General features: G+C 51.4%; 8 protein-coding genes across 8 annotated transcripts; 5 read left to right on the forward strand and 3 right to left on the reverse strand.

Annotated features, from left to right (window-relative positions):
- Nucleotides 1–505: 505 nt before the first annotated feature.
- On the forward strand, nt 506–1,585 carry AYO20_05711 (hypothetical protein; the record flags this gene model as incomplete). The annotated part of the gene is made up of 1 exon (XM_022644004.1): nt 506–1,585. One exon carries the CDS (start codon nt 506–508, stop codon nt 1,583–1,585), a length of 1,080 nt encoding a protein of 359 aa, XP_022500008.1.
- Nucleotides 1,586–3,831: 2,246 nt separating this feature from the next.
- Nucleotides 3,832–5,619, forward strand: AYO20_05712 (hypothetical protein; the record flags this gene model as incomplete). Its single annotated transcript, XM_022644005.1, has 1 exon — nt 3,832–5,619. One exon carries the CDS (start codon nt 3,832–3,834, stop codon nt 5,617–5,619), a length of 1,788 nt encoding a protein of 595 aa, XP_022500009.1.
- Nucleotides 5,620–6,853: 1,234 nt separating this feature from the next.
- On the forward strand, nt 6,854–8,520 carry AYO20_05713 (hypothetical protein; the record flags this gene model as incomplete). The annotated part of the gene is made up of 2 exons (XM_022644006.1): nt 6,854–7,485; nt 7,545–8,520. The coding sequence occupies 2 exons, from the start codon at nt 6,854–6,856 to the stop codon at nt 8,518–8,520; spliced, it is 1,608 nt and encodes a 535-aa protein (XP_022500010.1).
- An 816-nt stretch (nt 8,521–9,336) lies between these two features.
- AYO20_05714 (hypothetical protein) lies at nt 9,337–10,393 on the reverse strand (the record flags this gene model as incomplete). Its single annotated transcript, XM_022644007.1, has 3 exons — nt 9,337–9,609; nt 9,749–10,200; nt 10,327–10,393. The coding sequence occupies 3 exons, from the start codon at nt 10,391–10,393 to the stop codon at nt 9,337–9,339; spliced, it is 792 nt and encodes a 263-aa protein (XP_022500011.1).
- A 151-nt stretch (nt 10,394–10,544) lies between these two features.
- AYO20_05715 (hypothetical protein) lies at nt 10,545–11,477 on the reverse strand (the record flags this gene model as incomplete). The annotated part of the gene is made up of 1 exon (XM_022644008.1): nt 10,545–11,477. One exon carries the CDS (start codon nt 11,475–11,477, stop codon nt 10,545–10,547), a length of 933 nt encoding a protein of 310 aa, XP_022500012.1.
- A 480-nt stretch (nt 11,478–11,957) lies between these two features.
- On the forward strand, nt 11,958–12,848 carry AYO20_05716 (hypothetical protein; the record flags this gene model as incomplete). The annotated part of the gene is made up of 1 exon (XM_022644009.1): nt 11,958–12,848. One exon carries the CDS (start codon nt 11,958–11,960, stop codon nt 12,846–12,848), a length of 891 nt encoding a protein of 296 aa, XP_022500013.1.
- A 931-nt stretch (nt 12,849–13,779) lies between these two features.
- AYO20_05717 (hypothetical protein) lies at nt 13,780–14,397 on the forward strand (the record flags this gene model as incomplete). Its single annotated transcript, XM_022644010.1, has 1 exon — nt 13,780–14,397. The coding sequence occupies one exon, from the start codon at nt 13,780–13,782 to the stop codon at nt 14,395–14,397; it is 618 nt and encodes a 205-aa protein (XP_022500014.1).
- A 170-nt stretch (nt 14,398–14,567) lies between these two features.
- AYO20_05718 (hypothetical protein) lies at nt 14,568–19,941 on the reverse strand (the record flags this gene model as incomplete). Its single annotated transcript, XM_022644011.1, has 9 exons — nt 14,568–14,861; nt 14,915–14,968; nt 15,024–15,072; nt 15,152–15,696; nt 15,751–17,318; nt 17,366–17,816; nt 17,885–18,480; nt 18,530–19,678; nt 19,860–19,941. The coding sequence occupies 9 exons, from the start codon at nt 19,939–19,941 to the stop codon at nt 14,568–14,570; spliced, it is 4,788 nt and encodes a 1,595-aa protein (XP_022500015.1).
- Nucleotides 19,942–20,352: the final 411 nt, after the last annotated feature.

Raw genomic sequence — 20,352 nt, forward strand, 5'->3', positions numbered from 1 at the left:
CACCCCGTACCCCGCTTGGGCTTCACGCAAGAAAGGTACATGACTTTAGATAGTTGAGAAGAGCATCGTTTGGCTTTAGCGTTTGGGTTGTCTCATTCACTTGTTGATGACCTGACTGACAAACTGCTTTATCCAGTGTACGACGATCCTCGACCTCCGAGTCTGCGTCTACACTACCTATTCGCTCATTCAAATTGATTCATAAATTAAAACTCGTTTTCTATCGGTTTCACATTTCACCCTTCACTCCATTCCGCGTGTGACAACATTCGACTAGGTGGAAGGAGCCTACAGTCTGCTGGGACACAATCCGGCCCCACCGGCCTTTACCTTGATCACCGCCAAACTGTATTCTCCGCTGTTCGTCAAGACCTTTGCAAATAATCACAACCTCCGGACGACTTACAAGGGTATCAAGCGACGCCAAACGCAACGCCTGCAAGGGAGAATTGGTGGACGAGTAACGAAGAGTATTACCAAACCACCCGCTCCCAAACCAAACAAGATGTCCACCGTGGGCGTCGAGAACCAGCCTCCCGAAGCACCAGCATGGCGCGAAAATCTCAACACACATCTCGTTTGCCCTGATTGCAAGCAGATCCCTCCGGATCTTATCGAGGAGAATGCTGATACCATCTGTGCCAATTGTGGAATGGTCCTTGCCGAGCGTCTAGTCAGCTACGAATCCGAGTGGCGTACTTTCAATTCCGATGAAGGCAAAGGCGATGACCCTAACCGTGTCGGTGAAGCCGACAATGAGTTATTTCTAACCAACAACGCTGGTACATTGATTGGTGGCGGCGGCCCAAATGTATCGAAGGAGACACGGAAGCTCAAGAAGGCACAGGCCATGCAGCAGGAAAACAAGGCGGACAAGGCTCTGCAAACCGCTTATGCTCAAATCGAGGCGTGGGGTGAAAAGGCCAAGCTCACCGCTACGATCAAGACTACCGCCAAAATGTACTTCAAGCGCGTCTATGAAGCCAACGCCCTCCGTGGTAAGCAGACAGAGGTTATTTTGGCCGGATGCCTCTTCATTGCCTGTCGTCAACACCAGGCTCCACGTTCCTTCAGTGAGATCTTCGGATTGACATCGGTTCCCAAAAAGGAGATCGGACGGGCATACAAGAACCTGGAGAAGTTTCTGACAAAGTCATCGAATGAAAATATTCAGGCTATCGAAGAAAGTGGTGGCATAGCGAATCGGAACCTTCTCGGTTTCAAGAGCACTCAGTCAACAAAGCCCGAGGATCTTTGTGACCGGTACTGCAACATGGTTGGACTGCCTTTCCGCGTCTCGACCATTGCACGGGAGCTTGCACAAAAGATACCTACTGTTGAAGGATTGGCTGGGCGCAGTCCATTATCCAACGCTGCCGCATGCACCTATTTTGCCAGTCACTTGCTAGGTTTTGGGAAGTCCACGAAACAAATCAGCGAAGTTGCTGGTGTGAGCGACGCAACTATCAAGCACGCCTACAGATATCTTCTTCAGGCAAAAGACTCCTTGGTTGAGTCTAGCTGGTTGGGAGAGCAGGGAAACGCCGGCGGGTTCGGCGATCTGAAGAATCTTCCCGGTGCTTGATATTTCCAAGATACCGAGTGTATGGCTCTGTGAGCAATCACAAAAGCAGAATCAATGGGGTAGCGATTCTCGCTGCATGGGCGGCGGGTGTGCCTAGGCGGGCACTCAAAAAAGTCCGGTGTTCTGGTGACGGTGGCAGGGATGACTGGGTGGTCATTTGCTTCATGATACAATCTTGCTTGTTCTCACGCTCTCCGCTATGGGCATTCTGTTTGCCAAAAATGATTTATCATTGGCGTTGATGCGGGAATGATACCCGCCATACTGGGAGGCGCCGCCGTGTATGTAATGCTAGAGCCAAACGGCAGAAATACGCACAGGTTAGCAGAACATTGTGTTAATCGATCTCTATATCTTGGCCGTCCGATCGCTCGAGAAATCTCATCAGTGACAGCAACATATGAATATGTACAACCTTAAGTGCTTCTTTGGTTCATTTATACGCTCGATCCAATCAACGACACTATGTGCGCAGGCGCCACATCTGGCTCTCTTGTTTCCAAACATTTTGGACCATTTCCCACTTCAGCAGCCCCACAATCCAATTGCTATGATGACTATCACGGGCGTATTTAAAGCTGGGGCCCTTGACGCTCAGCCGGCAAGTAGGTTCTGCTACTGCAGAGGCGCCAAAGTACGTCGGCTGGGTTTCTCAGGTTGGTATTTTTTTCTCGTCAATAACGTCCCCTGAGAAAACACCCTGTTATAGAGGAGCTAAACGACTATCTTGTATAAGAGTTGGCTAACCTCTCGGCTTAGACCTAATTCCTTCGCCATATCGACATATTATATCGACACATCGGCCTATCAATGCAGTCATCCCTCAAAATGTCCACACAGTCCAGCCTTAGATGCTACTGCGGTTCTGTCTGCGAACCCTCTTCATTGCTGGCTAATTCAGCCACGCCAAATGAATGCATTATGTGCCACTGCAACATATGCCGGCATACCACAGGAGCCCTGGGTGTATGCTATCTGCCACTCAATGGCTCGCCCAGTGAGGAATCACTCAGTTGCACTACTGCCTACAAGTCTTCCGAGAAATTCACTCGGTTTTTCTGTCGGAAATGCGGGTGCAATGTCTTTGTTCGTTCGGAAAGGGACGGGGTGTGGATAGCTTGCTCGGGGATCCTAGAGAGAAGCGAGAAAGACAAGAATGAGTCGAGTCAGATGGAAGGGCAAAGAAACACCACAAAGGTCATGTGCCACTGGTATTTGGGCGACTCAAACGATGGTGGCATCGCGCCCTTTCTCAACAAACTAAGCAGACGGGATATTCCATGCTATAGGACCGAGCCGGACTTCCAAATTGAAGCTCCCTTGGGGGAGAGTGACCTTTTGCGATACCAGAAGACATCGCTTACTCAACCATCCTCCGCCCCAGAGAGGGGGGAAATGCTAAATGTCTCTTGTCACTGTGGAGAGTGTCAACTTCTGATCGCGCCACCGCCATATAATGCCAGCAGTGAAGGATGGTATGTGCCTAAAAGGGACCGCAGCAAATACTACGCCCGCCTCTGCTGTTGTCGCTCTTGCCGCCTGACCTTGGGCTTCGCGCTGCAACCGTGGGCGTACATTCCTCCATCACAGTTCTTTACTGTGAAGAACGAGCCGATCGTCTTCGGGCCCAAGATCAAAGAGACGGTCCAAGTCGCAAAACTCAAACACTATCAGTCCTCAGAGTTTGTGATACGGAGTTTCTGCTCCGTTTGTGGGGCAACGATGTTCTACCAGAGTTTTGAGAGGCCTTATATCATTGACTTAAGCGTGGGTGTTTTGAGGTCCAATATTGGGAATGCGATGGCGGGGGAGTGGCTGGATTGGGACAGAGAGATTGTCAGTAAAAGACCCGAGGCTGTGGACGAAGAATTAGTAGAAGCTTGGATGGAAAAGTAACACGAGGAAAGGTGCACAATTTGATGACACTCGAAAGATACTAGGTAAATGATCGATACATAATGAGGGTGAAAAGGAGAGTGAGAACCTCAGCCTTGTATATAGCCTTACGCCCCTCGCGATGCTTGGTGTCAACGGCATGATTGGACGGATTGCTAATCCTTGGCATATTTGCAGCTATTGCACTTCCTGATACATCCTTGCGAGTCGAGCCACATGTGGAAAACGCCGCTGTGACTACCTGCTTCCTTGCAATACAACCACTGCCATTACGCTTTCATCTGCGTCTGTCGCAGCATTACTGTGACTTGTTCTGAATTTCAGAGTCAGCTGGAGAGGAGCGCTTGATCATGGCCGCCGCTGTGAAGCCTACCAAAAATCAGTTAAAGCGAGCAAAGAAGAAGGCTGAGAAGGAGAAGAAAAAGGTATACGTTCCATCTTACCACCTGTCTTCTAATTCTGACGGCACGCAGACTGGCGCGGAACCAGCCCCAGAAGATACAGTTACAAATGGAACATCCCCAAAACTCGACGCCGAACAAGAACAATCTGCAGTGTCGAAAGGTGGAAAGATCAAGTCCGAAGATGCGCACTATGACGACCCCCTCGCAGACCCACTCATTGTCGACGAGGAGAATCCTTTATATGATATGTATAAGAACGTGATGGAAAAATTCGAGGAGGCAGATAAAGGAGATCCCGCATTAAAGGAACCAGAGAAGCCAGAAGTGTACTATGACGACGACGACGATATTCCAGACGAGGACGAAGAAAACGCGGCGCCAAAGATTTCCAAGAAAAAGAAGAAAGAGATGACAAAGTTGTCCGTGGCAGAACTGAAGGCGCTTGTGAAGAGGCCTGAAATGGTGGAATGGACAGACACCTCAGCGCCCGATCCTAGGTTGTTAGTCCATATCAAGTCATATCGAAACGTTGTCCCAGTACCGAGTCACTGGTCGCTCAAGAGAGAATATCTATCTTCGAAACGCGGGATTGAGAAGCCACCGTTCTCGCTACCGAAATTCATCCAAGAAACAGGCATCGCAGAGATGCGAGACGCGATTTTGGAGAAGCAGGAAAACGCCACGCTGAAGCAGAAGCAACGCGAGCGCGTACAGGGAAAGACCGGAAAACTCGATATTGATTACCAGAAACTTTACGATGCGTTCTTCAGGTTCCAGACGAAACCAGAGTTGACGAGGTATGGTGAAGTGTATTATGAGGGCAAAGAGTTTGAAACGAACCTGCGGCACTTGCGACCTGGGGAGCTATCTGACGAACTGAAGGAGGCGCTGAACATGCCCCCCGGCGCACCTCCTCCGTGGCTGATCAATATGCAGAGATACGGGCCACCTCCATCGTACCCAGCTCTCAAGGTACCCGGCGTTAATGCTCCTCCCCCGCCGGGTGCAAGCTGGGGGTTTGCACCGGGCCAATGGGGCAAGCCGCCTGTGGATGAAGCGACGAACAGACCTCTCTATGGTGGTGATATCTTCGGTGTCCTACAGCAGACACAGAACGCTCAACAAGGCGAGCCTGTCGAGAAAGAACTCTGGGGTGAATTGCAAGAACAAGAAGAGTCCGAAGAGGAAGAGGAAGAAGAGGAAGAAGAGGAAGAGGAAGAGGAGGGTGGTGCTGGGCTAGACGCTTCAACCGGTATGGAGACACCTAGTGGCATGACCTCCGCCGTGCCCACGGAAATTGGCGGCACGGAAACCGTCTCTGAATTTGACTTGCGGAAACGTCGAGGCACGGAAACTGAAGAATCGTCTCATCCACGATCAGCCTACCAAGTCATCCCAGAACGCCAAACTCGTGTTGAGGGCTTCTTCGGAGGTGACCGCGTCTACGACCTCAAGGCCGCTCAACAACACTCTGCGTCCGGTGTGCCCGTCCTGGGACAAGATGACGCGTCCCGCAAACGGAAGAGGCCCGGGGATGTGGATGTGTCGATGGACCCGGATGCTCTTGCTGCACATGATGGGATGGATAAAGACGACCTGCGACGCGCATATGAGCAAGGTCGTAAAGCAGATCAGAATCCCAATTGGGATTTCCAAGAGGACTTGTCTGAGATGATTGCGTCAGAACTTAGAAAGAGGCAGAAGCGGGATGAAGAAAGGAAGGGGAAGAGATGAACCGACGGCAGATACGCCGCCAACCAAAACTACACCCGGTGGTTTTTTATATCAAAGCATGAGACAATACTTCGGTGTTGGTAATGAAGGGCCGTGCGGTTCGCGCTCCTGTCAACACATGGCTCTCATATGCCATCCATCAAGGCAGCTTGCAACGTGGCGCTTAAGCATCGCCAATTCGAGACACCGCTGTCGCTTCATAGCTGCTTTGGCAGCGGAGCACTACGAGGAATGAATTGCTTGCGCACTCTTTCCAAGCGCCTCGCTGCGAGAAGCTAGCCTGGATTACTGAGGTCCAGCGCGTCCGAGAGAACAGTGACTGTCCTCCCGCCTTCATTTCGGCAAACATGGCAGAGCAGGGTGTCCAACTTTGGCAGGTCAGACTGGCTTGGACCTTGGCAAAGGCCATAACACACTCAGAGTATGCTCTTTCTCTGTCGCAGGCGACTCGCCTTATTGCTATTCTACCACACCTAGAAGCCAAACAAGCTCCTTTGATCAATCAAGACAACGAACATGTGGTCCAGCATATCTTGCACCATGAGCTGAGGACTTGCTGTTGGTCATTATCTAGGACTTCAACTCCAAAGTGGAATTACCGTCGATCGGTGCCAAAGATGGTCGATGAGCTGTACATTTCGATCTCTCCTGGAGATCAGTTACATCAGACGGGGATTCTTGGCACCTACCAGCCTGGCGTGTCCTGATTGATTCCTCTGCTCGGTAGAAATTTGTGCTGTTTGTGGCCAGGATAGGTACACCGCTATAATCAGATACCTTGTCAAATACTGTTACTGGCTCCGCCGTGTACTCGTCGGTCTGTGCTGCGTGATAAACAAGAGTTATGTAACCATTCAGTTGGACTCTGTAGATATTTTACGTCGTGGACCACGAATACTCTTGGACTCTACGCGTGAGGCACAATAAACCAACATCGAAGGATACTGCCAAAGCCTTGTGCAGGCGAGGCTGAAAGCTTGGCATATAATTTCTGGTCCTGGTGAGCCTGCATACACCCCAGATAGTGAATTTGCCTCGAGGAAGCTCCTCGCGCATCTGTCAAGCCGCAACCCATCATGTGGGATACTTTCTACCGCCAATTCCAAATGAGATGAACTTCATGTCGCGGCATACCACGTTAGCTTGCTGCGGACATCTCTACTGACAGTCCTCATGGACCGCTACCGGGGGTAATGTTCTCCGCAGTCCTGATCTTCGTCGAGATGACTGACCCATGCTAGGCCACGGCGGTCGCCCGCACCCCGAGATAGAGGACATCGAGAACGAGATTCGCACCCAGATGTCGAGTATTTTGGCGAGGGAGAAAGCTACAGGCCCGGTGGCGCAGGAGGTGACAATTCATACAGACCTCCGAACCGCGATCGGGAACGTGACCGGGACCGGTTTGCTGCAGACTCGTGGACCGCCGACAGAAGAGACGGACGACGGGATGAAAGAAGAGATGACATTGACTCTTACGTGCCAAACACGAGTGCAAGGGCTACAAGGCCACGAAGTCGATCCCCAGCCTTTCGACGACGCTCACGAACCCCGCCGAATAGAAGAGAAGATTTATTTGCCAATAGACGTTCACCCATCCGCCGTTACTCTCCACGAAGATCGCCACCAAGGAGGAGATCTAGGTCACCGCCTGGTGCGAGGACACGAAGTCCCCCGGACACAAAGAGGTACAGAGAGTTTTCTCCTGACCCTGCGCGACGCTCACCAAAACGCGAACGTCGATTTTCCCCCGAACGAAATCGTTTCGACCGCGAACGGTCCCCTGTCAGAAATTCTCCTAGAGGGGGCGAGAGTTACAGACCCAGGTCAAGAACGCCGCCGCGCCGACGGCAACACGACAACTGGGTGAGACGGTCTCTTTCGCCGAGAGATTCTGGCCCAGCATCACACAACACTTCGCGAAGGTCATCTCCTCCTGTTCATCCGGACCGCGCGAGCTTGACAGGTTCTCAACCAAGATCACCCCCACATCTCACTCGAGATCAATATGACAGTGCCGACGCAGCCAGCCTTCGAGGCAGATCACCTGCTGCAACTTCAGCTGCAGGTGGAGAACCACGCCCCCGGGAAACTGATGTGAGCACACCGCGGGATGAGGTACACGCGAACGGCGAGACCCGACAACCGCCCTCCGGTCCCAGCAGTTATCGAAACGGCACGTACGAGAGACCGCCGCCCACCGGTCCATCACGTAGTTTCAGTCAACCCATCCAATCGCCACCCACTGGCCCTGCAGCATCGATGTCAATATCCGCTCACAATCGTGGTGGAGGCGCGTCCGCCCTGAACGCTCCTACCAGACCCCGTGGCTCTGTTGGTAGATTCGACGGTCCCCCTTCTCGAGATTTCTCGGCTCCCCCGGTGCGTGGTCGAAGCGGCTTACCATTCAGGGGGCCCGCGCCCTACGGACCAAGAGGAGGCTCTTACGGACGTGGAAGCGACTTTAGCTCAAGCAACCGTGCTGAATACAGTGGGGGGTCCAGCTACCGCGGCGGATTTGGACGCGGCGGTCCTGTTGGAGGAGAACCCACATTCCCATTCAGAGGCAACAACAGTTCCAGCATGACGTACCCTCGTACACAGCGTTTTAACTCCGTTCAACAACATCTCGCTACCAACGAGAAAATTGTTCCTGGGGGCAAATTGCTCCCTTCCGGGCTACCCCCTGAGCAGGAAAAGCGGATCAAGATGCTTGAGGCAGAGGCCGAACGAATGCGGACTGAGATTGCGGAGAAGCAGAAACTTAAGCGCGAGGTGCTGAATGAATGGGACGTCAGGGAACGAGAGAGTGAGAGAGACTCTCTACGCAGTGACCTCGCAGAACAGCACTTGCAGCAGTTGATGGAAGGCGACGATGGGATTGGGAGAGCAGCATTCTAGTGGATTTTCCCTGGTTGGAAGGTCAATCCACAAACAAACCTGGTGTACCCGACCAAGGACAGCCTGTTAAAGAAGGAAATACCTTGGAGGGCGAGTCCGTTCCCGGAGGCACAGTCATTTTCTTCCTCGTCAAGCGCCCCCCTATTATTACCGGCAGAAAAAGCCATGAGCGGGAAAAAAAAAGAATCTATTTGAGCGGGCACAAGGTGTAATTCGAATCATAGCGTTGCACCAAAAAAAGTATGACATGGGATTGGCAAGGCAAGGCATGGATGGATGGGGGCAATTCACAGCTCAAGATTCGTCTACTCGGGACACAATACCAGCTGATACTGGTTCAAAGAAGTGGAATTTTTGGAGGAACAGGGACGGACATTTGGAAATGCATACGCATACGTGGACAGCGCTGCTTGTTCTTGTTTCTTGTTTTTGTATTTGTGTTTCCTTTTTCTTTGTCTCTTTCTCCCTCCCCCCCTCTCTGGCCCCCGTCTCTCGTATCCGACTCGCCGACTCCATCCAAAGAGTCTGTGCAAAAGGAGTTGTGGCATCCCGCCTGAAGAAAAGGGAAAGAGGATCCTTCACTCCACTCCAGGAAATCATGACGGTTCCCACCGAGCAAAGGGGAAGCCCAAAGAGAAGGGGAAAACCAACATCATCCATCAGTCGATATCATGCCCATGTTCCTACTCAAGAGTCCAAACACAAGCTTGTAGACTTTCATCTCAAACCACCGGCCACCGGCCACCTGCCACTCCACTCCTCCAACCTCCGCGCCCCTCTCTCTGTTCCCAATATATTCTTCTGTCCACAGGGTATTCACGAGCCCACCGCCCTGCCGCCGTCAACCTCCAAATTCACTCCTGTGATGAACCTGCCCTCGTCGCTGGACAGGAAAGCCGCCACGTTCGCCACGTCCGAGGGGTCCGTCAATCTCCCCAGAGGAACATTGAACAGGAACTTCTTCATGTTGTCCTCGTTGTACGGGACTCCCACGAAGGACTCGAAGAGGCCGGTGCCGGAGAGGAGAGGGCACAGAGCGTTGACGCGGATCTGGTCCTTGCCGAATTCGGCGGCGAGACCCTTTGTGGCCTGCGTTGTGTCAAGAAAGAAATTCATTAGCTCCCTCCCAGCCAGCCAGGAAGCAACTCCACGATGAGAGGCAAGATAGATAAGAAGATGGGGGACAGATCCAAGTATTTAGATGGCCGGAACATAGGGGACAACTCACATTTGCAACAGCACCCTTGCTCGCATTATACCACACCAACCCCGGCCTGGGTCTCATGGCCCCAATACTTGCAATATTGATGATAGAACCCCCTCCCCGATTCTTCAGCGCAGGGACCGCTGCTGCTACGCTCAAAAAAATGCTCTTGACATTCACAGCCATGACCCTGTCGTACTCTTCCTCCGTAACTTCGAGTGTAGGCTTATTCTTGTACGAGGTCCCGGCGTTGTTTATCACAATGTCCAATCCACCGAATTTGGAGACGGCGATGTCGACCATTTTGCTCCAATCACCCGACGATGTGACGTTGGCGGTGACAGTGGCAACATGGCTGCCAGCGGCACTGGCGAAGGCTTTCTGGAGACCTGCCTCGTTCATGTCCGCGGCGACGACTTTGGCGCCTTCATCGATAAATTTCCGGACACAAGCTAGACCAAAGCCTGAGGCGGCACCTAGGAAGCAGAAATGTCAGGCATAGGGACGTGATGTCGAGTTACTTTTTCGGAAATTCTTGCGATGTTTTGGCCATCTTCCATTTTCAAGCAGACCGAGAAGCATTGACGCCCGAGGGTACTTACCCGTGACAATGGCCACCTTGTTGGCTAGCTTGCCGGAGCCTGTTTGGACCTCATGGAGACCTGACATGGTGAAAATCGTTAATCTGAGAGGGCGAGGGAATCAGATGAGAGCAGTGCACAGCAGGTGGGACGGAGAAGAACGAGAGGGAAGAACTGGCAGCAAGGTGCGCTGCCACCGGAAGTCGAGCGTGAAAGATATATATGCCATTGGACCACCTCTATGCCCCGCAGTCATCCAAAGAATGGGAAAAATTCTGAGGACCATGATGTTTGACCAACAGGCACGACGCAACAGAGGGGTAACGTTGTCCGTGGCTAAGGGAGTGCGGAAGAACCTTGCGGGGAAGAAGCATGGATGTGCATGCGGAGATGGGATCTCGAAATCTTTTCCTGGCGAATAACGGTTGACGCTGGCCGGGTTTCGTCTCGCTCTCGAGAACCGGGATGCCCGGTAATACCCCGTCCTCTCGGAATTGGGTACACACAATTTCTAATAGCGCCAGATAGGGCTGCAGGTCACCAGTCATTGTAGCGACAGGCTCGGCCGATCTCGACGTCCAGTCCCGAGAATGCCGACTTCGGTCGCCGGTGGAACGGATCAACTCGAGGCGGAGCTGATTCCGAGCAGGATTGCCCTTTGCAGGTGGACGACATATGTTACCACCAGGAGAATACACGGGGTTCTGCAACACCGCTAGAAAAGTTGAGTACCGAAGCATTGACTTGAATGCAATGCTAACAAGCCAAGCGAGGAAGGGTAGGACGGTCAAAAATCGAACGTGGATCAAGTCCATGTTGGGTATCTCGGTGTTGATATATAGCAATACAGGGCTGTGTTCAGCTAAGGTTATTTCCTCTTCTTGTTGGCGCGTCCCTCTGCAACATATATTAGCTTCTTGCTGGCTCCCAGCGATTTTGAACACCATACCTGCTGCCGACTTCTTCTTTTTGGGCGCACCCTTCCCTCGCAACTTAGCAAAGGCCACATTTTCCAACCTGTCGTCCTCCTCTTCGTTGAAGCCTTCCAGGTCAAACTTTTTGAATTCGTCTAGAACGTCTTCCACGGTGGCTGATCGTCTGGGGTAGTACGAGGCTAACGCTGGGCCTTTTAATCTCTGCCGGAGGACTTTGTTGCCTAATCTTTGCTGCATCGGGTTGAAGGTAGTAGAGAAGATTGAGCATTGAAGCTGCAGAAGTATGGTTGTTAGCCAGTGCTCACATGGAGATGATGGTGACAGCGAGGGACGTGGTTGCACGTTCGGACAGGGATGAAACGAGTCGCGGGGTTCAGTCATACCTGCATCAGCTGTAATAGCCGACCTCTCGACGGAGAAGCCATTGCAATGCAATACAAAGGAGGAATTGGTAGATTTGAATGTTCTGTGGGAGACAAAGTAGAAATCATTGAAAGAACCAGATAATTGAGGCTGCGGAATGCGCCCGGCACAAGTTGCCCTCAGAATATTCAACTCGCTTCCACTTTCCCTTTTTGTAGTGGCCGACGACTGGCACCCTCGTCTTCAAGTTTTCTGCCTCACAAGTATACCGTTTGTTTGCCCGTCCATTGCTCTCATGGGGTTTCTGCTGTCTTGGACCATAAGGATATATCGTTTCTAGTCATTGCCCAGATAATGCCGGAATTCGGCAGAAAGCGCAAGTTCCAGGACGACCACAACCACCGCCCCAGGAAACCATCTCGAGAAACGCTGAAACAACCAAGACAATCCAGCCTTGAGACGTCCATCAATAATGGACTTCCTCCTTTGCCTCAGATCCATGACAAATATCGAGCCATTGTCTTCACACACCCTAGCCATGCGCCCGGCAATGTCCATGCGAGCTACGACAGACTTGAATTCCTAGGGGACGCCTACCTGGAACTCTTTGCTACCCAGTTGATCTTCGACCGATTCCCAAATCTAGATCCAGGGAAGATGTCTCAGATTCGAGAGTCTCTAGTCCGAAACGAGACTCTCGGCCAGTATGCCAGCCTCTACGGACTTGATAAGCAAATACAAAGCTACAAGCAATTCCAAAATCAGGCGACACATGCATGGCTCAAGATCAAAGGAGACGTTTTTGAGGCTTATGTCGCTGCCGTGATTTTGACTGATGCGGACGAGGGAAAGTTGGCTAAGAAATGGCTTCAACAGTTGTGGGAACCTAAATTGCAGGTAGCACTCGCTGCCAACGACGGCGTATCCAAGAAAAGTAAAGAGGAGCTAGCCAAAAAGATCCTCACAAAGGGTGTGAAGATCAATTATGTCGACGAAAGGGAACCCGTTGTTCACTACGGCCAGGGCAAAGAGACATACTTTATTGGAGTATACGTGACTGGTTGGGGATGGGATAACCAGTACCTTGGCAGTGGAAAGGGACCCAGCAGGGTTGAGGCTGGACAAGCAGCTGCAGCAGCCGCACTCGACAATCACCCTCTCATTGACGAGATGGCAGCCAAAAAGACGGAGTCTCACGTCCAGAAGGATAGGGAAAGGGAAACTGTCAAGACGGATGAGACGTAAGAAGTCTAAAATCGGTCTATGGACAAGTTGACCTAAAGCACATGGTCAAACCTGCCCAGTTCCGACAATAGCTACCTCTAAAGCGACGGTACTATGATGTCTGAGACAACGACTGGCCAGGAGATCCAATCGGCAGATTTCGACCTCAGAGTGGATGGGCCACCAGTTCACATCACCCACCGTGGGCCAACCGGGCCAACCGCATGTCTCCAACTGTCATGGCTCGAGGCACGCTGGGTTCAAAATCAACCTGAGCAGACATATGCCTTTGCTGAGACAAACATGGAAAAGAAAGTTAGGTCATTGCTTGGTCTCACGAATGCGTATTCAGATGATGTTGGTGACCACACGATTACCTCACAAACTTACAATGTAGAATGGAAGGGTGTAAAAAAGATCCTAAGACTGTGAAGCCAGACTCGGGACTCTCAAAATAAGCCAGGTAGTAGCTTTCTCGGTTCTGGTGGACTTGTACGCAATCCATCTGAAGCCGTGGTGGCGTATTACATGTATATCAGAGGGACAAACCCCCTTTTCGGGGCCAGCCTCGTTCGTTATTTGTTACAACGCGCCTGATAATACATTTCAGACAAAGCAACCATTGTTCAAGACCAGTCAATCGTCAAATCGGAATGGAAGATGCCCCATATTACCAACAAAGTAGACAAGGGGGAATAAGAGACAATCAATCTTTATCAACTTGACAAAGGAAACAGCGCAGACTCGAGACTATGAAGACCTGCAATGCTGTCTTTTTATTGTTGTTTTGACCAATTTTCCCCTCCAAAGGAATATACATACCAGGTACATACATACCCCTCCTATACCACCTGTTCAAATAGATCACAGATCAAACCCCCCACCTTCTCTATCAAACCATACATTGCTGGAAATCTTCTAAACAGAAACGTCCAAACTCCGACAGAAAAGCATGCCCAAGACGAATGCGAGGACAACGATGCTCTCCTCCTTCACCACCCTCCTCCTCTTCCTCTCCTACACCACCCTCTCCACGGGCTACCCGTCCCCCTCGGACGTAAAGTACCTGGCGAAAGGGCAATGTTCCTACGCGGGCCAGATCGTCTGTGCGTCCGAGTCGACATTTGCAATCTGCGACGCGTCTCTCACGGGTGTCGTCCAGCCCCTGGCGGTGGGTGACACACGGTGTGGTGCCTTTGGGAGCGGTGGTGGTGGTGGTGGTAAGAACACGCCTCCACCACCAGCTTCTTCCTCCACCACAACGGCAGCGGCAGCCCTAGATACCCTTGCGTTCATGAAGACAGTGGCGTCGATGATGGCCACGGCACTCCATCCGTCGTCGAAGCTGACACCGACACCGAAAACGACGCCACCGCCATCCAAACCCAGCCCGAAACCTTCGTCGTCGACAACCACAAAGAAACCATCCAAAGAAACCACCTCAAAGGCCCAACCGGCCAAGTCTTCCTCGTCCTCCTCAAAATCCAATCCACATTTTGCGTCAGGCACAGGTCTTCAGGTCATTCCCATCACTATCCGTGGCGCAACTCCCACGGCTGGCGGTTCATGATGGTTCAATCTCCAATAGACTGGATTGAGTCTGGTGGCTAGCGCAGATTTGAACAATACCAATGATAGTTGGATTAAATACAAGAATGTATAACACAGTAATTACTAGCAAGCCGTGTAGTCTTCCCACACTCTAACCTCTAATGTAGACCGCGTGGAACATTGATACCTTTACGCGTTCATTTGTTTCCCTTTCCTTAATAGCATCTTGAACGGATTCTTTGCCTTGACCCTTAGGAAGGTCATGGTGTAAACCACGGCATAGTTGAACATGATGAACCCGATGAAAATTCCAAAGTCGCGCCAGCGGTGAGAGTAATAGACCGAAAACCCGTGTCCAAATTGGTCCCCAGTCTCATACTGACAGAACTCGCAAAGACCATCTGCTCCGACCTGGACATAGCCGCCAGCTTGAGCAATATATTGTTGTGTATAGGATTGACACGTGTAGCCAGGCGGCGCACTCTAGACCAGGGTATTAGCCTCCCGACCACTTGATGTGACATAGATTGACTTACGAATCGAGCAAACTCTCCCCGGTTACAGCGAACGGGTTGATTGTGAATGATTGCCTACAAAGAATCATCAGTATAACTTGCAGAATTTCAGACGGAGATCACAGCTTACCCCGAGCATAGCCTCAAGAAGATAGTGGAAGGGCGTCAGCCAATACATCCTGATGATTATCAGCAAAGCCCTCATTGCAAATTAGAGGAAAGCTTGGCAGAAATGTGCTTCTGCCAAAAGTTACTCACCAACTTCGCCAGAATTCTGGCAACTGCTGCGGTGGGACCACGACACCACAGAAACTCACGACGAACAGGAAAAATACTGGGACCAACAGACTCGCGAGCAATTCGTTTGGCGCAAACGAGGCAATAGCCTGGCCAAAGCTGATATAGTATAACTCGAAGAGGAGTATACACAGCAAGAGGAATCCTGAGGTGAAAGACGAGGTGGAAGAACGATATCCGGCGATTCCAAACCACCAACAACAGTAAAAGACAGCTCCGGCGACCAGCGAATAGGGGATTTCAGCCAGAACAGCACCCGTCGTCCAGGCAAACCAGCTGTATATCTTTGCCTTGTTCTCTCGTGATTGGAACGTGTCTCGAGAATGAATGAAAACAGGTTGTAATTGCTGGATGAGTGGTGGAGAGATTGTGAGCACCAGGAAAACAGCGAAGAGACGTGATTGCATGTCGATAGAGGCAAAGCCAAGGTGGTAGAAGGTGAAGGTAGTGAACAAGCCAGTCATGATATGCAGGATGAATTTGCCGAGAATATAGTTGGGCGTTCGCTACAAGTATGTCAGTCAAAGGATGCATGGAGTTCGACAGACGTGTATACCTACCCAGTATGCAACGAACGACCTCTTGACTACCGCTGTAGTCTGTGTCCCGAGCGGCATGGCGTATTCTCTGTCGTCCCTGACATTCTTGCTATGTTCCACATTCTTCCTGCGTTCGATCATTTCGGAGATCTCGTCAGATCGAGCTCGGTAGTTGGTGCTTTGTTCCCAAACATCACCCCAGTCTTTGCCTTTATAGTTGGGGTCACCTGCACCAATCACTTCGAGCATGTACTCTGCCGGATTGGCATCTGGAGGACATTTTCGCGCTCCATTGTCCTCAAAGTAATGAATGAGCTCTTGCGAATCATGGCCAAGAGGGCCGTGGTATACAACCCGCCCGCCAGATTTGAGCAAGAGTAGCTCGTCGAAATGTTCGAATAGCACGGCCGACGGCTGATGGATCGTGCAGAGAATAGCTTGACCGGCATCTGCCAGCTTCCTCAAGAATCTCACAATGTTGAATGCTGCGCCAGAGTCAAGGCCCGAAGTCGGTTCATCCAAGAACATGAGAAGCTCGGGTTTACTAGCTAGCTCGACGCCGATCGTGAGCCTCTTCCTCTGTTCCTGGTTTAGGCCCTCGCCAACTGTTCCGATCGTCGCTCCGGCAATGTCTCGCATTTCGAGCAGATCGATGATTGTCTCACAGTACGCGTACTTCTCCTTGACCGGTACCTCTTTCGGTTGACGGAGTAGAGCCGAAAATTGAAGTGCTTCTCTTACTGTCGAGGTCGGTTCGTGAATATCCATCTGTTCGGCAAATCCCGTAGCACGCTGGAAAGACCTGGGCAGCGGCCGCCCATCGACTAGAAATTCGCCGGTGACAGTACCAAAGTTAATGCGCTGAGCAAGAGCATTCAGCAGTGTCGTCTTTCCAGCACCACTGGCACCCATCAGGGCGGTGAGTTTGCCAGGGCGAACATATCCCTGGACATTCTGGAGCAGCGTCCTCTGACTCTTCTCATATGGGATCGTGTAATTGATGTCACGGAAGGTGTAGACCGTCTCGTTCTTGGCCACATGTTCCAGCAGAGTATTGTCCTGCGTTATGCTCGTAGACTCGGTGCTTTCACTACCAGGAGTGAGAACCTTCTCGACAAGATTTGCAGGAGGCGAAACAACGGACTCCTCGTCCCCTCTAGAGTTCTTGTCTCGGCCGCCTGTTTCAATAGTCTGTTCCACTCGCTTGGGAACTTGACCACGCTTGAAGACAGTAATCGCACCGCCACCCGCGTTAGGCTTCATTCTCTCCATGCCGTAAGCGGCCACTGCAAGGAAAAATGCGAAGAAAGCCCATAGAAAGCCGAAATTGCGCCAGAGATGAGACCGGCTATACCCAAAAGCCTGTTGGATGTATCGAGCTCCATTCACTGTTGTTTGACCCGGTTCACTTCCAGCTAATGTGCATGACTGATACTGAGGCCGTGCATTCGGCCCTTGGGGGACCAAATACGGAGGTACACATTCCATAATCAGGCCAGTAAATTCATTTGCCATGAGGCATTCGAATCCATACTGTATCCAGTTGATTCGTCGAAGCCAGCTGAACCAGACACGCATTTGATCGGGTGCTATGAGACCATTAGTAACTGTAAGCACATTCGGCAGGGTGACCTACGAATGAGGTAGCCCGTATACACTACCAATATTTGGATCGAGACGCCGGTAAATCGCGTAGCATCGTCTAGAGTCTTGCAGAGAGCGGAGATCATACGGAAATAAGCGTAGGTGACCATCGTGACAGTCCAGATAATGAAACAGGAGATAAAGAACTGAGAAGCGGAAGCAGCAAGCCCAGCCATCCAGTATATAATGATGTTGAAAAGGAGGACCTGGATGGCTATCAAGGGTATGTCAACGACTGTTTGTGCAAAGGCGTATGCTGCAGGACGATAGAAGGAGAAAGATTTGTGCTTCAGAAGAATCGGTTTCGAAGTGAAAGCAGCAGTCATTTCTGCCAAAGCCAGCAGAGCATTGAAAAGAAGGACGAAGAAAATGGCTCCACCCCTGGGAAAGGCACCAGCAGTTGTTTCTGGCATCTGGAAGAACAAGCTTCCCACGATCAGTCCCTGTAATATCGTTAGCAGCCAATTTGACTTGAAATTGGGGTTGCCGTGGGTGTAGATACCTGAAATACAATACCTCCCCACTTCCCAATCAACGAAGCTCGGTCGCCTAGCATGACCAAGAACTGTCGCTGTGTACACGCGAGCACTTGCTTGTGAAAAGGAATGGCATAGTTCTTCTTCTCATGCTTCGAGACTTTCTGCTCACGAGATTCCCGTTGTTCCTTTGACTGTGCTTCAAACTCGCCTATATCTTGGAGATTGCGTTGATAGACCTCGGATTTGCGGTAGAGAGCGGCGAATTCGTTTGCATCGCGTGGGATTCGATCTTCCCACCCTTTCCTGACAGCTCTGGCATGTGGATCGGTGACCGAGGTCAAGAAATCAGATGTCGTCCAGCGTGGTTTGCATTCGAAACCAAGGTTGATGAAGTATTGTTTGGCGTCATCAGCAGAACCGAAATACAGACACTGTCCTTCGTGAAGCAGCAGGACCTTGTCCACAAGTTGGTACAAAGACTCTCCAGCTTGATATAGGGACACCGCTGTGGAAGTACGTGCCATGTTGGTAAGTGTGCGAATACACTGAACGTATTCAAGAGCGGTGCTCGCATCTAAACCTCGACTGGAGTTGTCCCAGCCCTGAACCGAAGCTCTGGTGATCATAGCTGCATTCTGTCAGTGACAAGATTCACACCTCAAAGATAGGGAGCGCACCCTCGGCTATGCTGACTCGTTTCTTTTCACCCCCGGAAACTCCTCGAACAAATTGATCGCCGACTTTGGTACCCAGAGTGTGCTCAATCCAGAACAGTTTGGTTACTACCCGTAAAAACTCTCTCTTGTAATCTGCACGAGATTCCCCTTCTAATCTCGACTCTTTGCCGGGAGTTCGAGTCTTCAGGGCAAACATGAGAGTGTGCTTGACCGTCAATGTGGGATAATGAAGGTCGTCTTCAGGGTTGTAGATGACTTCTCCGCGAAAATCTCTTTTCATGGTCTTTGCGTCGATGCCACCATAGGTAACCTCTCCCTGTACCGCCTCGAATCCCTCTCGCTGGTTGCAGAAGGCTTTGAGAAAGGTCGAACAGCCCGAACCCGGCCTTCCGAGGACCAGCAACATTTCCCCAGGTCTAACACAACCATCCAGATTACTCAGTAGTTCTCGCACAGGGGGCTTACCGAGGGCTGCTTTTGCACCTTTGGTAAAAAGAGTTTTGAGCATCCGCGGCAGGCCAAGGAAAATATCGCCGACAGTTGGTTGGAGACTGGCGCCCAACCCAACCCCTTTCACGGTCAACCCACGGAATATCACTCCACTGTGACGGGTTTTCTCTTCTTCACTGTGCTCCTGTCGAGCCTGGCCGAACATTCGAGACATGAGTCGCTCTATCTCGTCATTTTCCTCTTGAAGCTGGGCCTCAGACTTGCCAGAAGCACTTGTTCGCCTACGAGACAAGACATTGAACAAATCGTCCTCGGATTGAATACTTCTCTCAAGTCGGGGCCGCTTGTCTTCAGCTGTAGGGGCTGCCCTCAGCGGTTCGAATCTGGAGTCGGTTCTTCCTGCTGCGGAATCATCTGATGTATCAGTAGCCGATGACGCGGACGACATGCTGCGAGGGTCGCTATGGCGGCTTGCGGCTGCTTGGTACGATGCCTGCCCCGGCGAGTTGGGGGCGACGGCTGTCTCTTCAGAGGAAGTGGTATCATTGTTTCGATGTCCCATCACAGTGGCACCTGGGGTAGTACGTTGGTCGCTGTCATGTTTGTCACGGTCGGCAAGAATATGCTCTCTCATTGACGAGATTGTTGATTGGGTAGGAAAGCGACCTGGCACATCTGGAGTCGGCCGGTCGTCCATGGCTAACGAAGGGTCATAGCGATACTGAAGAAGTATGAATAGGCAAGGCAGAGAGGATGCCGTGGTGTGAAAATAGCTCATATGAATAGGAAAGCCATGGTGTGATACGAGCTCGCATGAAGAGCATGCGAATCTAGAGTATCCATGTCACTCCGGCTCAGCGGTAAAGTCATGGACACGTACTTGGGACCGTGCTCCATCGAGTAGCGGGAAGTCCCAGGAGGGCAATATCGATGTACTGCGGGACGGATGCTGCAGGAGCCATGGTGGAAGCTTTGGTGGAGGAGCAGTGACATGCAGCTAGATTACGTTTGTTGTCGCGAATACGCAGGCAAGAAGCTTGATGAGTGGAGGAATCGCGAAATGTAGTTCGACTAGCCTGCGTCTCATGACGATATGATGAGGCTTGTTTTGGTCTGTATCGGGACTGAAATGTTCCGGATCCGGACGACGGAGAGGGATTCGGTGCCGAGTCGCGCACCTCAATTCTCCCATTATTCCCTTCTGCACCTCCTCGTCATCGTCTCTGCCTCTGCCTCCGCCTCTGGTTGATATCTGCCTGCAGCAAATAGTGATCGTATCCTTGTCATTCTCCTCGCCTGCGTCCATCTTCTCTTCGAGAATCTCGGCCGAAAGCGCAGCGCAGCCCTCCGAGATCACCACCACCATTCACATC

Source organism: Fonsecaea nubica, assembly GCF_001646965.1.
Source record: "Fonsecaea nubica strain CBS 269.64 chromosome Unknown Scaff34, whole genome shotgun sequence".
Classification (NCBI taxonomy): Eukaryota; Fungi; Ascomycota; class Eurotiomycetes; order Chaetothyriales; family Herpotrichiellaceae; genus Fonsecaea; species Fonsecaea nubica.